The sequence below is a fragment of the Apostichopus japonicus genome, chromosome 7 (assembly GCF_037975245.1).
Source record: "Apostichopus japonicus isolate 1M-3 chromosome 7, ASM3797524v1, whole genome shotgun sequence".
Classification (NCBI taxonomy): Eukaryota; Metazoa; Echinodermata; class Holothuroidea; order Aspidochirotida; family Stichopodidae; genus Apostichopus; species Apostichopus japonicus.
In genome coordinates, this window is record NC_092567.1 from 17,639,876 (window position 1) to 17,655,075 (window position 15,200).

The window sequence follows — 15,200 nt, forward strand, 5'->3', positions numbered from 1 at the left end:
CATATGATATCATATTATCAGCAGATTTTGTTTTCCTGTTTGAATTCTTTTACATGTTCTTTTACATAATATATCAGAAATACATTTGACGAACTTAACTGATGGACAATATAAACTTTCATATTTTGTAAGACAGATGTGCAGTGGCCTAAAAACAAATATCGTTATCGCCGTGTATTAGCAGTGTAATAACAACAGTTTTTAAACATATTTTTCGACACTGAAAGGGGGGGGGGGGGAGAGCAGTCGCTCCCCTTGTCCCCCTGGCTACGTCCCTGTATATCCTGAACTTACTTGAAGCAAGCGAACAGGGTCGACCCACCCAATAGCAAAATTAATACATAAATTATCCGACTTGAAGCTGGCGAACGTTGTATTTTTTTTTTAGAGTATTCAAAATCATACGAAGTTTTGTATGGTGGAGTATAAGGATCGCGAGATACAATTTCTCAATATGACGAGGAAAACGTGGTAAATATGACTGATTAAAGGTCAATTTTGATCGAAAATTTTATGTCACTCACAAATTACAAGAACATATGAAAATAAAAGTGCGACAGTCAGAAAAATTAGAGTGCGACAGTCGGAAATTCCGAATTGAAGCTGGCGACAGTCGGAAATTTCCGACAGTCGGAAATTCCGACTGTCGCACTCAAATTTTCCAACTATCGTAATTTTTACCAAGATTGGGGGGGGGGGTGAGACACCCCCCACACCCCCCTCTAGCGACGTCCCTGTTTGTTGGATGTAAAACATAACAGTTTATGACAGTTATCTCTTTCACATATATACCATTGATAATGATTGAGGTTTGTGGCTCCTGTCTATGGAGGGGGAGAGGGTGTTATAGGGACACGAGTCGTATATTTTATCTTTATATCTTCCTTTATTTGGCTCTTGTAATTACAGTTCACGGATCTCAATTAACAGTCATATATTCTGTTTCTTCTTACGCACTTTATGTGGAGTGGTAAAAGACGGTATCAGAACCCATGTAGATATAACCCTATCCCTTCAACGTGCACTTATGTATTTACAACCTCACCCTTACGAGTGTCGATTTTAAAACTACAGAGGGGGTGGGTGGGGGGCTATTGTTCATGACATTTATCACTATCATATAGACATATATGATGGTGGTTGTGTTAATGTCTTTTTTAATCTGTCGTTTGTTTTATATTGACGAACCCTTCGGCTGAAATGAACTAATTAGCTCTTAGGTATTGTTGCGTTCCGAGCTCCTCGGCACAGTCAAGAATACTGCATTTGCAGCAGCTCTGTTAGGAAAACGCGTTGCTAGCCTGTGAATAAGTTACCACGGTAACTAGAGACCAAGCCAGGTTACAGGCATACACAGGAAAGACTCACACAAGCAATTAGAGATACTTTTTGAGAAATAATATATACTTTATAAGAAAAAGTCGCCCAGGAAAGAACCTGGGCACGAAGACCAAACTACCGAACGACTGGTCCGCTCTCAACCCAGTCCCCTTGCATCGGGACTGTCACTGTGTGATCCTCGTCAGGTGTGCATCACCATTCCACTCGAAAGGGTTCAGATACTACACATGATCTTAGCCAAAAGGCCGAGAAGCGAAAACAAGATGTAAGCCAGTTTATGAAAAGAACAATTTGAACGGAAGTTCAACAGAAGTTCATTTGGGGTTCACTAAAATTTGGCAGTTGCAGACACTAAAGTCACATGCGATTCCGAGAGAAAAAACTATTTATATTTAAATATCAGCATATGCGTCACATATGCGCCGGTCATAACCTTGAAAAAGTTACATGAAGCTCTCATGAAATAGATTTTTTATAGAGACACTTTCACTTTGTTTTCTCACAACATTTTTAGCCTTTGAAGGATACTGATCAACTCCTTTCTGTTCACTTTCTCAATATGCAGGTTTTCACAATGAAGGTTTAGTTATGAGCCGTTGCTAAAAATAGATTCAAAACTTTGCGTTGGCACAACCAGGGAGTTATATGGAACTCCCTGGTACAACTGCCATATAGACTGTACACAAATCAAGCATGGTGTTGTATTACGTATTGGTCAATGACGTTCGTTGTGTTTAAATATTCATATTATGGGCGAGATTTATTGGGATCCCAACGGAAAATATCTTGGAGAAAAACAAACTTGAGAGTTGTAAATTGTTAGACTTTTATGCCACCATTTGAAGTAAGATTTAAATAGATAATCTAGTTATGTATGTCGTTATGACATCGTGGAGTCAGTGAGGTTGAGAAAAATCATAGAAAAGGACGCAAAATGCTGCTTTAAGTATTTGTGAATATAGTATCTTTATAAGTTAGCCGTTGTTGAGGGTGACATCCCTATGTTCCGACGTCTCTACGTTCCGACGTCTCTATGTTCCGACAAAAAGAAACAATTCGGAGCAATTTTTTTTCCCTAAATTTGTTTGTACCAAGATTTTTTTTAGGAACTCAACACTTTTTGAACCAACATATTTTCGGACCAAAATTTTTGAGCCAAAATTTTTTTCACAGAAAAAAAAATGTGACCAAAGTTGGTTATGACCTAAACAGTGCTGGTGACCGAGAACTGCTTGTGACCCGAAATTTTTCCCAAAATTTGGGGTCACTAAAAATTTGGTCACAAAAATATTGGGGTAAGAAAACTTGTTTTCTTGGTACAAACGGTTTTTTGGAAACATTTTTTTTCCCCCGAATTATTTCTTTTTGTCGGAACATAGAAACGTCGGAACCGGGTCGTAACATAGAGATGTAACCGTTTTTGAGTCATAATTAACTAAAGAGAAATAGCTTCAACCGCGTAAACCTTCATCTCTAAATTGAAAATCCATAGTTATTGATTTTTATGCCGTTTATACACAGCATGAAATGTTTTAAAATGTTAACAAATATTTACAATTTATATTCTTGAACAGAAAGCAAAATTTAAAGAGATATTGTGCTTCCTAGAATTTTTACATTTATTTTCTTAATTAACGTACATCTTGTAATGAATAATATATACACTTAATAATATATACAGTTAACTGTTAAAGGATTGGTTCAGGTGTCTGACATGTCGATCTAAGTTGTATGAAAGAGCTAAAAAGGGCAAACAGAGCATTGAATAAACTACCATGATAGCATGCTCTGTTTAGGAGATATCACGCTTTGAAGATATAAACATTTCTTTGAAAATTACTTATGTAGAAAGACTAACTGTGAGGATGTGACATCACACATCTTAACATGTGTGAATATATTTCAATAAAAATTAATAACATTTTTTCACAAACCTAAAAACATATAATCAAAAATTCTTCAGATGTTAAATCTCTGATACTTCCCTTGACAAATATGAGATCCACATGACATATCTTTTGGTTGTAAGTCATAAAATCTCACAAAACATGTTAATAAAATAACAGGCTTTTCAGAAATGTGAGGATGTGACATCACAGCCAGGGACGTAGCTAAGGCCTGATGATTTGGGGGGGGGGGGTGTAGTGGCTGAAAGTCCAACTGGATGGGTTTTGGAGCCAGAAAATTCCGACTGCTGCCTTGTTACCCCCCCCCCCCCCGCCGCACTAATCGTCAACGATACGGTCAGTGTCAGTCAGACACCTCATCTTTCGCGACTGCACTTTCGTTCAGAACTTTTTTCGATACATTTGTACCTTATGGGGCAAAGATTTTGCTTATGTTGATGGCACTTTTAAACTTCCGTAGCTTAGCATTGAGTGTTTTAATTGTATACCATAGAGACAATGTATATCCCAACGACGTAGCCAGGAATTTGGAAGGGGAGCACTTTTTGCGATTGAAATGGGGGAGGGGTCTAATGGGAGGGGGTGTCCCCTCCCCTTTGAGATATTTTTGAACAATTGAAGGTTCTTAGATGCGATCTGGTGCAACTTGGTGCAATTTTCATCATTAACATATGATATCATATTAACAGCAGATTTTGTTTCCTGTTTGAATTCTTTTACATGTTCTTTTACATAATATATCAGAAAGACAAACATAGTGCTCTTTTACAATTTTTCCAGAAGGATGATTCTTGTTTATTGTCCAATGTCTGGACTTTAATACATTTGACGAACTTAACTGATGGACAATATAAACTTGCATATTTTGTAAGACAGCCAGATTTGCAGTGGCCTAAAAAAATATCGTTATCGCCGTGTATTAGCAGTGTAATAATTATTTATAGGAAGTGCATATCACATACGATTGCTAACTTAGCTTCATAACAGGCTGTTCGTGCAACAACCTAGGAAGAATCATAACAAGAGCCCAAGGGCAGTGTGGTTCCTTGCTTGGGGTATATGACAATACACATAATATTATCAAGCAAGATTGGGCTCAAATAGTCCTAGTAATTGTGGTCCTTCCTACATGTTCCCATAAAGTAACCAACACTATAGCCAACGATTTTGTGATCACAAAATGTGATCGGATTTTTGATCAAAAGGCACTTTTGAGATCTAACTATGGCGTCGAAAATGTAAGAAATATAAGAGACCTACAAGCGTGTCAACAGATATGATAACATTGGTGACCTCAGATGACATGACCTTAAAGTTTCAAATGTTCCACCACCCCATTCACAACTTGTCCCAAAATATTAACCATGTCACACCTTGGCATTGAGATTTAATTGCATTGAATGTCAAAAAATTAACTTTGAACTTGTATACATAACTTCACACATAAAGGTCACCCGGAGGTCAACCAATTGACATTTTTGATCGGTGAGACCTAAATAGAGCATGACTGTAAAAATTCAAACATTTTTTCTTTGCCCAATTTCTCCCCCTAAAATACTACTTTTTTAACATTAGCTGACCTTTGGTGACGTTGGATCACATGACTGTTAAGTTTGAAATATTTTGCTATACCATTTGCAACTTGTCCAAAAAATCAACCTTGTCACACCTTGGCACTGGGAGTTATTGCATTAAATGTCTGAAAATTAACTTTGACCTCATATAACTTCGCACATGAAGGGCAAACGGGGGTCAACCCATTGACATTTATGATCAGTAGGTACCTTTAACATCTGAAAATAGCATCGAAACTGTAAAAATCCACAAAACACGAAAAGGTCACCAGAGGTCAAATTGAGGTCAAGGGTCACCCAGATGCGGGTCGACAATTGGATTATATTGAAGCAACTCCCAACCCTAACGGACAATTTGTTCTCAAGTTATCGCAAAAATACTAGTTTTTTTTATCATTAATTGACCTTTGGTGACCTTGTATCACATTACCGTTAAGTTTGAAAATATTCCCCTATACCATTTGCAACTACTCCAAAAATATCAACATTGTCACACCTTGGAACTGGGAGTTATTGCATTAAATGTCTGAAAATTAACTTTGACCCCATATAACTTCGCACACGAAGGTCACACGGGGTCAACCCATTGACATTTATGATCAGAAGATACCTTTAACATCTGAAAATAGCATCGAAACTGTAAAAATCCACAAAACACGAAAAGGTCACCAGAAGTCAAATTGAGGTCAAGGGTCACCCAGATGCTGGTCGACAATTGGATTACATTGAAGCAACTCCCAACCCTAACGGACAATTTTTTCTCAAGTTATCGCAAAAATACTAGTTTATTATCATTAATTGACCTTTGGTGACCTCGGATCACATGACCGTTAAGTTTGAAAATATTCCCCCTATACCATTTGCAACTTGTCTCAAAATATCAACTGTGTAACACCTTGGCACTGGGAGTTATTACACTTAATGTCTGAAAATTAACTTTGACCTCATATAACTTAACATACAAAGGTCACCTTGGGTCAACTTATTGACATTTTTGATTGATGAGACCTAAATTAGAGCATCAAACTATACAAATTCAAACATTTTTTCTTTGCCCATTTTCTACCCCCAAAATACTAGTTTTTTAACATTAATTGACCTTTGGTGACCCCGGATCACATGACCGTTAAGTTTGAAAATATTCCCCTATACCATTTGCAACTTATCCAAAAATATCAACCATGTCACACCTTGGAACTGGGAGTTGTTGCATTAAATGTCTGAAAATTAACTTTGACCTCGTATAACTTCGCACACGAAGGTCACACGGGTGTCAACCAATTGACATTTTTGATCGGAAGGTACCTTTGATATCCAAATCTAGCATCAAAACTAAACATTTTCTTTTTTGCTCGTTTCCTCCCAAAATAAGCACATTTTGTCTAATGTGACCTTTGACCTTTTGACCTTGGTTTCAGATGTAGTTTAACATCCTGATTCCAAAAAAAACAAAACGACAAGTCTGTTCAACCATCCTAACTCCGACCGAAAAACTTTGACCCCATATAACTTCGCATATAAAGGTCACACGGGGTCAACCTATTGACATTTATGATCAGAAGGTACCTTTGACATCTGAAAATAGCATCAAAACTGTAAAAATCCCCCAAAACACGTAAAGGTCACCAGAGGTCAAGGGTCACTCCGATGCGGGTCGACAATTGGATAACATTGAAGCAACTCCCAACCCTAACGGATATTTGTTCTCAAGTTATCGCAAAAATACTACTTTTTATCATTAATTGACCTTTGGTGACCTCGGATCACATGACCATTAAATTTGAAAATGTTCCTCTAATCAGTTCACAACTTTTCCCAAAATACCAACCTTGTGGCACATTGGCACTGGGAGTTATTGCAGTTTTAATATTTTCCGTTTTTGGACCATAACTGACCTTTGTGGGCACCAAAAACAATAGGGCACACCTTCTCCATATGTCGGATCTATAGTCCAAGTTTGGCCTCAATCCAACATTCGCTTATTGAGATAAAGCGTACCCAAGCAAGTGTCACAGACGCACACACACACATGTTTGTGTTTCATTCAGACCGAGGACCCCATTGTATTTTCCATTGTTCAAATCCACGTACCCTAACTTTAACAATACCCTTTACAATAGAATTCTTCCGAGGACGTGGTGATTCTTTAAAAATCACAACCGAGGACCTGAAATTCTTTTGTTCAAGTCCTCGGTCAGATAGCAAAACAAACGCACACATACATACACACACACACACACGCCAACCTGACTACACAGGTTCCTTTTGCTAAAGCAAGGAACCAAAAAGGATGAGAACGCACGTTGTCGTCGTCGCTGTGCATACGGTTCGTGACATTCAATCGAGTGAGGTTAGGTAGGCAATATATATTTTATTACGCAATGGCCAACTGTAGGGTTTAAATAGGCTATAGGCTAAATTTCGCTAGTTGCATCTGCCAAACTAAGTTAGTAGTTGGATCAGTAGGCCTGAATGTTATTACGATTTTAATCGAGTTAACGGAGCTGACGAGTATCCAAGATCAAAAGAGCACTGACAAAATACCATGCTAAAAAAAACAACAGTTTTTAAACATTTTATCGACACTCAAAGGGGGGAGCAGTCGCTTCCCTGGCTACGTCCCTGGTATATCCTGAACTTACTTGAAGCTAGCGAACAGGGTCGACCCACCCAATAGCAAAATTAAAACATAAATTATCCGAATTGAGGCTGGCCAACCCTTTATATTTTTTTTAGAGTATTCAAAATCATACGAAGTTTTGTATGGTGGAGTATAAGATTCGAGAGATACAATTTCTCAATGTGACGAGGAAAACGCGGTAAATATGACTGATTAAAGGTCAATTTTGATCGAAAATTTTATGTCACTCACAAATTACAAGAACATATGAAAATCAGAGTGCGACAGTCAGAAAAATTAGAGTGCGACAGTCGGTAATTCCGAATTGAAGCTGGCGACAGTCGGAATTCCGACTGTCGCACTCAAATTTTCCAACTATCGTAATTTTTACCAAGATTGGGGGGGGGGGAAGACACCCCCAACACAACACCCCCCTCTAGAACGTCCCTGATCACAACTAGTCTGATTTCAGCAGTTTCTACACAATCAGATAGAACTTTAAACTTGAATATTCCCATAGCGGAATAAGATATTTCAACCGTTTTTTTCATCATTGTGTTTCTTTCATTGTCTTCTTTCATATAAGATAATCATGTATGACACCTGAACTAATCCTAGTTCTGTTAACTATAGGCTTGAAATGTTTTCGATATTGCAGTTCACAACAATTATCAAGAACGTAACTTCATTCAACTACCTAAATGTTTTAGCCACAACGTATTTTCATTCAACGTCGTATGACGCCGTTTAATGACCAAAAGACCCCTGATATGTATAGTTAAGGGTAATATATAATTTCATATATCTTTTTTAATGTTAGTCATGTTTGTTAGGCGGTTCCACCTATCGCACCATGCACACAGGCCCTATATCAGTTACTTAACAAAATACTGTCTCACATTGTGACACAGGTCCAGTACCGAGCGATTGCATGGCCTGCATCTGTGCGGTCGAAAGTAATTGCAACGCAAACATTGGATGCAGATGGGATGTTAATTCCTACTCTTGTGGTCCTTTCCAAATCAAACAGCCCTACTACACTGATGCTCTGACGAGGAGTAGCAACTTGGGTTCAGGTGAGTAGAGTATAGGCCCGATGAGAAGCGAAAAGGGGAGGAAGAGGGGTATAGGAGACAAAGCACCGGGCACGAGTCAAAATAGGATAAATAATATTGTTTTCTTATTATTACATAATATACCGTAGTTTAAGGAAAATGAAGAGTGCATAAAAGGGGACAAGGTGACATAATTGTCCTGGAGGACCGACATTGGCCCAACTGGTGATACAAAAAGGGATTATCCAAACTTACAAAGTTTAATCTCCTATAGGAATTTGAGAATTAAACAAAACTCGCTTTTACACATTTACTAAAGCGTCAACATAGCCTAAGAAATATTTTGCTTTTGTGAACTTCTCCAGGCTGGGTATCTTGTACCACGAATAAGGCGTGCGCTGAGAGGACAGTACAAGCATACATGACCCGCTACGCAACATACTATAGGCTTGGGCACACTCCTACTTGCGAAGACTTCGCCCGTATTCACAACGGGGGACCAAAGGGGTACCGCTACTCGTCGACCATTGGCTATTGGAACATGGTCTCCGCTTGTCTGGGATAGATTTGGAGACATTATCCATTATCGATGAGCTTTAAAGAAATAAAAAAAAACTTAACGTTAAGGTTACAAATCCCCAGTTATAAAGCATAAGAAAATCACTCCAAATTAATACATTTTCTTAAAGCAGCATTTTGTTTTTTGTCGCCGTTTTCAACTTTTTTGACAAGTCCATCGAGTTTTTTTATATATATCATCAATCACAAAACTAAGATGATTTTCCCTGCCAAAAGCGTTAATTGGCGAGTAATTAAGGATATTTGCAGATAATGAGAAAAGTGTCCACCGACAAATTACATTAATCGCATACAGTTCCCTCAACCCACTAGTTTGAATTCAACCAATCAGAGATGCAGGTTTAGTTATGAGCCGTTGCTGAAAATAGATTCAAAACGTCGAGTTGGTAACTTGGTACAACCAGCGAGCTGAACTATAACAGCTCCCTGGTACAACCATGGACGTAAAACAGTCTGTTTTACCTCCATGGTACAACTGCACCCGAACCGAATTGTACAGTTGCTTATAATAGTGTTTTCGACTTGAATATATTGCGCATTTATATGCATTCGTCTTATAACATGATAACACGTGTTATGCTAGAGGCACATTTTATTGCGGCCAGTGTTAAAAAAAATGTAATAATATAAAAATATAAAAAAATATAAAATATATAAAATATAAAAATATTTTATATTATATAAAAAAATAATAAATAAAAATTAATAAATAAATAAAAATATAATACCACTACGATTTACTGTATTGTATCTTTAACATATCTAGCTCTCGCATGCTCCCAAAACATAACACGTGTTAGTGTGTTATAACACCCTGGCATATAAATGCATGATATGCTACACGTTAAGAACAAATATAAGCTCACACCTTTTCGCCTTGGGTGACAACTGCCATAGACAATCTACACAATCAAGCATGGTGTTGTATTACGTATTGACCGATGACGTTCGTAGCTTTTAAATATTCATATTATGGGCGAGGTTTATTTGGATCCCAACGGAAATATCTTCGAGAAAGCAAACTTGAAGGTTGTAAATTTTCGACATTTATGCCACCTTTTGAAGTAAGATTTGAATAGATAAGCTAGTTATGTATGTCGTTATGGCATCGTGTAATCAGTGAGGTTGAGAAAAACCATAGAAAAAGGACGCAAAATGCTGCTTTTAAAGATGTTATAAAACTAAAAAGAATATTTCGTTTTATAATTAAAAGTCGTTAAGATGTCCAACCCTTAGCTTATCGAAAATATAATTTAGCATTGAATATTATTCGTATTCTGTAATTTATTTTTATTATCACTATTTTTTTATGCTGCTATTTTTTATTCCGGTTAATTAGACAAATTGTACTTCAATCTGATGTGTTAAGCCTAATTCGAAGCAAAACATCGAACGATTTGTGATATATAAAGTCGTAGTTTTAATGGAATAATGCCACAGATGGGATGGAAAACAATTTTATGATAAAAATGTTACATTTCGAGATATATATTAAGTACAGTGGCATTGTGAACTTCGTACCTGTTAACGTGGTATGGACCTAATTGCTCTAAAAAAAATAATCTTGTCGATGAAAAAATATATATTGATATAAGATAAGGTAGATACCAACATGACGATACAGTATAGGCGGCCCAGAGAAGTTTGTCAAACAAGAGCCCAAGGGCACTGTGGTTCCTTGCTTGGGGTATATGACAATACACATAATATTATCAAGCAAGATTGGGCTCAAATAGTCCAAGTAATTGTGGTCCTTCCTACATGTTCCCATAAAGTAACCAACACTATAGCCAACACTTTTGTGATCACAAAATGTGATCGGATTTTTGATCAAAATGCACTTTTGAGATCTAACTATGGCGTCGAAAATGTAAGAAATGTAAGAGACCTACAAGCGTGTCAACAGATATGATAACATTGGTGACCTCAGATGACATGACCTTAAAGTTTCAAAATGTTCCACAACCCCATTCACAACTTGTCCCAAAATATTAACCATGTCAAACCTTGGCATTGAGATTTAATTGCATTAAATGTCGAAAAATTAACTTTGAACTTGTATACATAATTTCACACACAGAGGTCACCCGGAGGTCAACCAATTGACATTTTTGATCGGTGAGACCTAAATAGAGCATGACTGTAAAAATTCAAACATTTTTTCTTTGCCCATTTTCTCCCCCCAAAATACTAGTTTTTAAACATTAGCTGACCTTTGGTGACGTTGGATCACATGACCGTTAAGTTTGAAAATATTCCCCTATACCATTTGCAACTACTCCAAAAATATCAACCTTGTCACACCTTGGCACTGGGAGTTATTGCATTAAATGTGTGCTAATTAACTTTGACCTCACATAGCTTCGCACACGAAGGTCACATGGGGGTCAACCCATTGACATTTATGATAAGAAGGTACCTTTAACATCTGAAAATAGCATCGAAACTGTAAAAATCCACAAAACACGAAAAGGTCACCAGAGGTCAAATTGAGGTCAAGGGTCACCCAGATGCGGGTCGACAATTGGATTACATTGAAGCAACTCCCAACCCTAACGGACAATTTGTTCTCAAGTTATCGCAAAAATACTAGTTTTTTATCATTAATTGACCTTCGGTGACCTTGTATCACATGACCGTTAAGTTTGAAAATATTCCCCTATACCATTTGCAACTACTCCAAAAATATCAACCTTGTCACACCTTGGAACTGTGATTTATTGCATTAAATGTCTGAAAATTAACTTTGACCTAATATAACTTCCCACACGAAGGTCACACAGGGGTCAACCCATTGACATTTATGATCAGAAGGTACCTTTAGCATCTGAAAATAGCATTGAAACTGCAAAAAGCCACAAAACACGAAAAGGTCACCAGAGGTCAAATTGAGGTCAAGGGTCACCCAGATGCGGGTCGACAATTGGATTACATTGAAGCAACTCCCAACCCTAACGGACAATTTTTTCTCAAGTTATCGCAAAAATACTAGTTTTTATCATTAATTGACCTTTGGTGACCTTGTATCACATGACCGTTAAGTTTGAAAATATTCCCCTATACCATTTCAAACTACTCCAAAAATATCAACATTGTCACACCTTGGAACTGGGAGTTATTGCATTAAATGTCTGAAAATAAAGTTTGACCTCATATAACTTCGCACACGAAGGTCACACGGGGGTCAACCCATTGACATTTATGATCAGAAGGTACCTTTAACATCTGAAAATAGCATCGAAACTGTAAAAATCCACAAAACACGAAAAAGGTCACCAGAAGTCAAATTGAGGTCAAGGGTCACCCAGATGCGGGTCGACAATTGGATTACATTGAAGCAACTCCCAACCCTAACGGACAATTTGTTTCAAGTTAACGCAAAAATACTAGTTTTTTTATCATTAATTGACCTTTGGTGACCTCGGATCACATGACCATTAAATTTGAAAATGTTCCTCTAACCAGTTCACAACTTTTCCCAAAATATCGAACTTGTCGCAAATTGGCACTGGTAGTTATTGCAGTTTTAATATTTTCCGTTTTTGGACCATAACTGACCTTTGGTGACCTTTGTGGGCATCAAAAACAATAGGGCACACCTTCTCCATATGGCTGATCTATAGTCCAAGTTTGGCCTCAATCCAACATTCCCTCATTGAGATAGAGCGTACCCAAGCAAGTGTCACAGACGCACACACACAGGGGTGTTTTACATTCAGACCGAGGATTCCATTGTTTTTTCCATTGTTCAAATCCACGTACCCTAACCTTAACAATACCCTATAACAATAGAATTCTTTCAAGGACGTGGTGATTCTTTAGAAATCACATTCGAGGACCTGCAATTCTTTTGTTCAAGTCCTCGGTCAGAATACAAAACAAGTGCACACACACATACACACACATACACGCACACACGCATACACACACACATACATACATACATACATACACACACACACACATACATACACACATACACGCACACATGCATACATAAAACATTCTACCTTACCTGTAGGAGACAAAGTCCAAACAGCTTCTCTAGCTGTGTCATTGAGTTTGTTCAATTCTAGCAAGGAAAGAAAGAATACATCCAACTGATCAATTCTAACCAATCACAAATGAGGTCTATGAAACGATAATATTGGTTATCGACTCGGGGTGGATAGGTCTACCGGTTACCGGCTCGCCCGCCACCGGTGCGACGGTGGTTTGGAGCAGTAAAGTAAGGTGCACATGGTTTCAAAGGTGTGTGTGTGTGGGAGGGTGCTGTAGGGCAGATTCAAATTTCCCTGGCTGATTTAGATACGTGGCTGGACCGTTATGGGATGGCTATATGCGAATCAATCATTTCTTTGTTATAAAGTTTACATTTTAACATTTGCCTCAATTACCTTATGTACCTTATTTGATGAGAACAAGGAAAAGGTACAAACAGTATCAGACTGAACCTCTTCTAGAACCACGAGGCACAGGTGTCCCGTCTAATCAGGTTTGTTGCATTCACAACACGAAAATATAATTTTGTTAAATAGCTTGTGTGTGGGATGGTGCTCAGAGAGGTACGTAAACCTTGGGGTTCAATTGATATTAGGGACTTTATATTAGGACTTGTCTAATCTGGTAAATCAGCCTATTGGATAATCCGGAAGAGTAGGTTCAACAAAGCATGTGTGACTTTTCAAAATTAAAAGCTATCCCAGGCATCCTACACAAAGCAAAAGCTTTAAATGCATTCGACCTGATTAGATGTAAAACGCAGTAGAAAGTTAATTGGTTTCTATGTAGCTAGGAATTTCGATATACATATGTAGAATATATCTTAGTTTTGAGGTAACAATTCACCCGATATAAACAAATAGGGAATGATTCCGCCGGGCGTTCTTACAATTTTGACTGGCGTACTTGAGTATTATCTTATAGTTACCATAATAAACTAAGACATCCTCTAAGAACCTTGTATAATTTATATAAATTTGATACTAAATAAGTAAATAAATAACTATATTGTAATTCACTTAAAGAAAAGTGAAGTAAAACTTTATTACATTTACTCCATAAAAGGAAATTGTGGTACTCGCACAAGTCATAAAAAAAAATATTCAAAAAAATATATAAATCTAAGAACAAATAACCGATAATAGTAATAAAAAAGTAAGATAGGATTAGAAAGGAAAACACAGTAAAACCTATACAATATGAGGACTTGTAATAACGACTTAATTTGCTGTTATAAAGTTTAATTGCATGAGGGATGAAAGAATACCGATAACGATAAGTATTTAGCTAAGGAGGTCTACCAATATCCCTATTTATAAGACTGTTTTGAAGTGTAGAAGATAATGGATGACTATACAGTCACTCCAAACCGTGTCTAACTTCGAGTGTGGGCGGCATTGGTAGACCGAGTCAACTACAGACTGAGACAACGTACCCACTTACTTTTCTGCTTTCTGAGTAATTATGTCAATACGATCCCTTTCTGACTTACTACCATTACAAACCCAGCAAATTATGCAATATCTCCAAATTCCACAAATCGTAGCATTATATACTAATATTACATGAACTAAAAATTTAACGAACCTGTGTACATCTTGAGATTGTTGCAGACCGCGTCGTGCTTTTCTGACAATTCACCTATAATTTGAACGCTTTCTTTGATTCAATTAATAGTTATGTCTGAATGTCATGCTTAAAAGCATGCACCCTCTGTTTTATAGGATCACTGTGTGTGACGTCATAGCCTTTTCAGTTGTTTGAAGCTTTTAGTTCCTCTTTCCTTACATGTTTACAATGTTATCGGATATATATACATGTTTGGCAGAGGTTCAACTACTTTGCTTCCATGTCACGGATCAGGGAATTAAATAATGAAGAAGCATTGAGAGGGGGGAGGGGGAGTAGGGTAAGGGAGAGGGAGGAATGTGGAGACTATACCCCACTATATTGGAAAACAAACTGAACAAGCGATCCTGATATAATTAAACAGTTAACCACTTTTTTTTTGTAAAAGCATGAAAATTGCGTCTATTCATAACATCTTTTTATGAAAGAAAGCCACCCCATATTAAAACAAAGAAGATATGTAACTACTCTCAAGGACTCTTTTTTTCGTAAA

The 15,200-nt window shown here is 37.3% G+C and overlaps 1 protein-coding gene, 1 long non-coding RNA gene and 1 pseudogene across 2 annotated transcripts in view; 1 reads left to right on the top strand and 2 right to left on the bottom strand.

Moving 5' to 3' along the window:
• Positions 1-14,856, bottom strand: part of LOC139969544 (uncharacterized) — a 35,015-nt gene extending 20,159 nt beyond the window's left edge. Inside the window, exons 1-2 of the long non-coding RNA XR_011793747.1 lie at positions 14,666-14,856; positions 13,092-13,148 (exon numbers count right to left, since the gene is read on the bottom strand). This is a non-coding gene — a long non-coding RNA (uncharacterized lncRNA). The remainder of the gene's footprint in view (positions 1-13,091; positions 13,149-14,665) is intronic.
• LOC139970353 (U2 spliceosomal RNA) lies at positions 1,379-1,598 on the bottom strand (annotated as a pseudogene).
• Positions 8,329-10,340, top strand: LOC139970188 (lysozyme 1-like; the record flags this gene model as incomplete). The annotated part of the gene is made up of 2 exons (XM_071975827.1): positions 8,329-8,518; positions 8,863-10,340. Coding segments are annotated over 2 exons (390 nt in total), but the record flags the coding sequence as incomplete, so codon positions are not given.
• Positions 14,857-15,200: the final 344 nt, after the last annotated feature.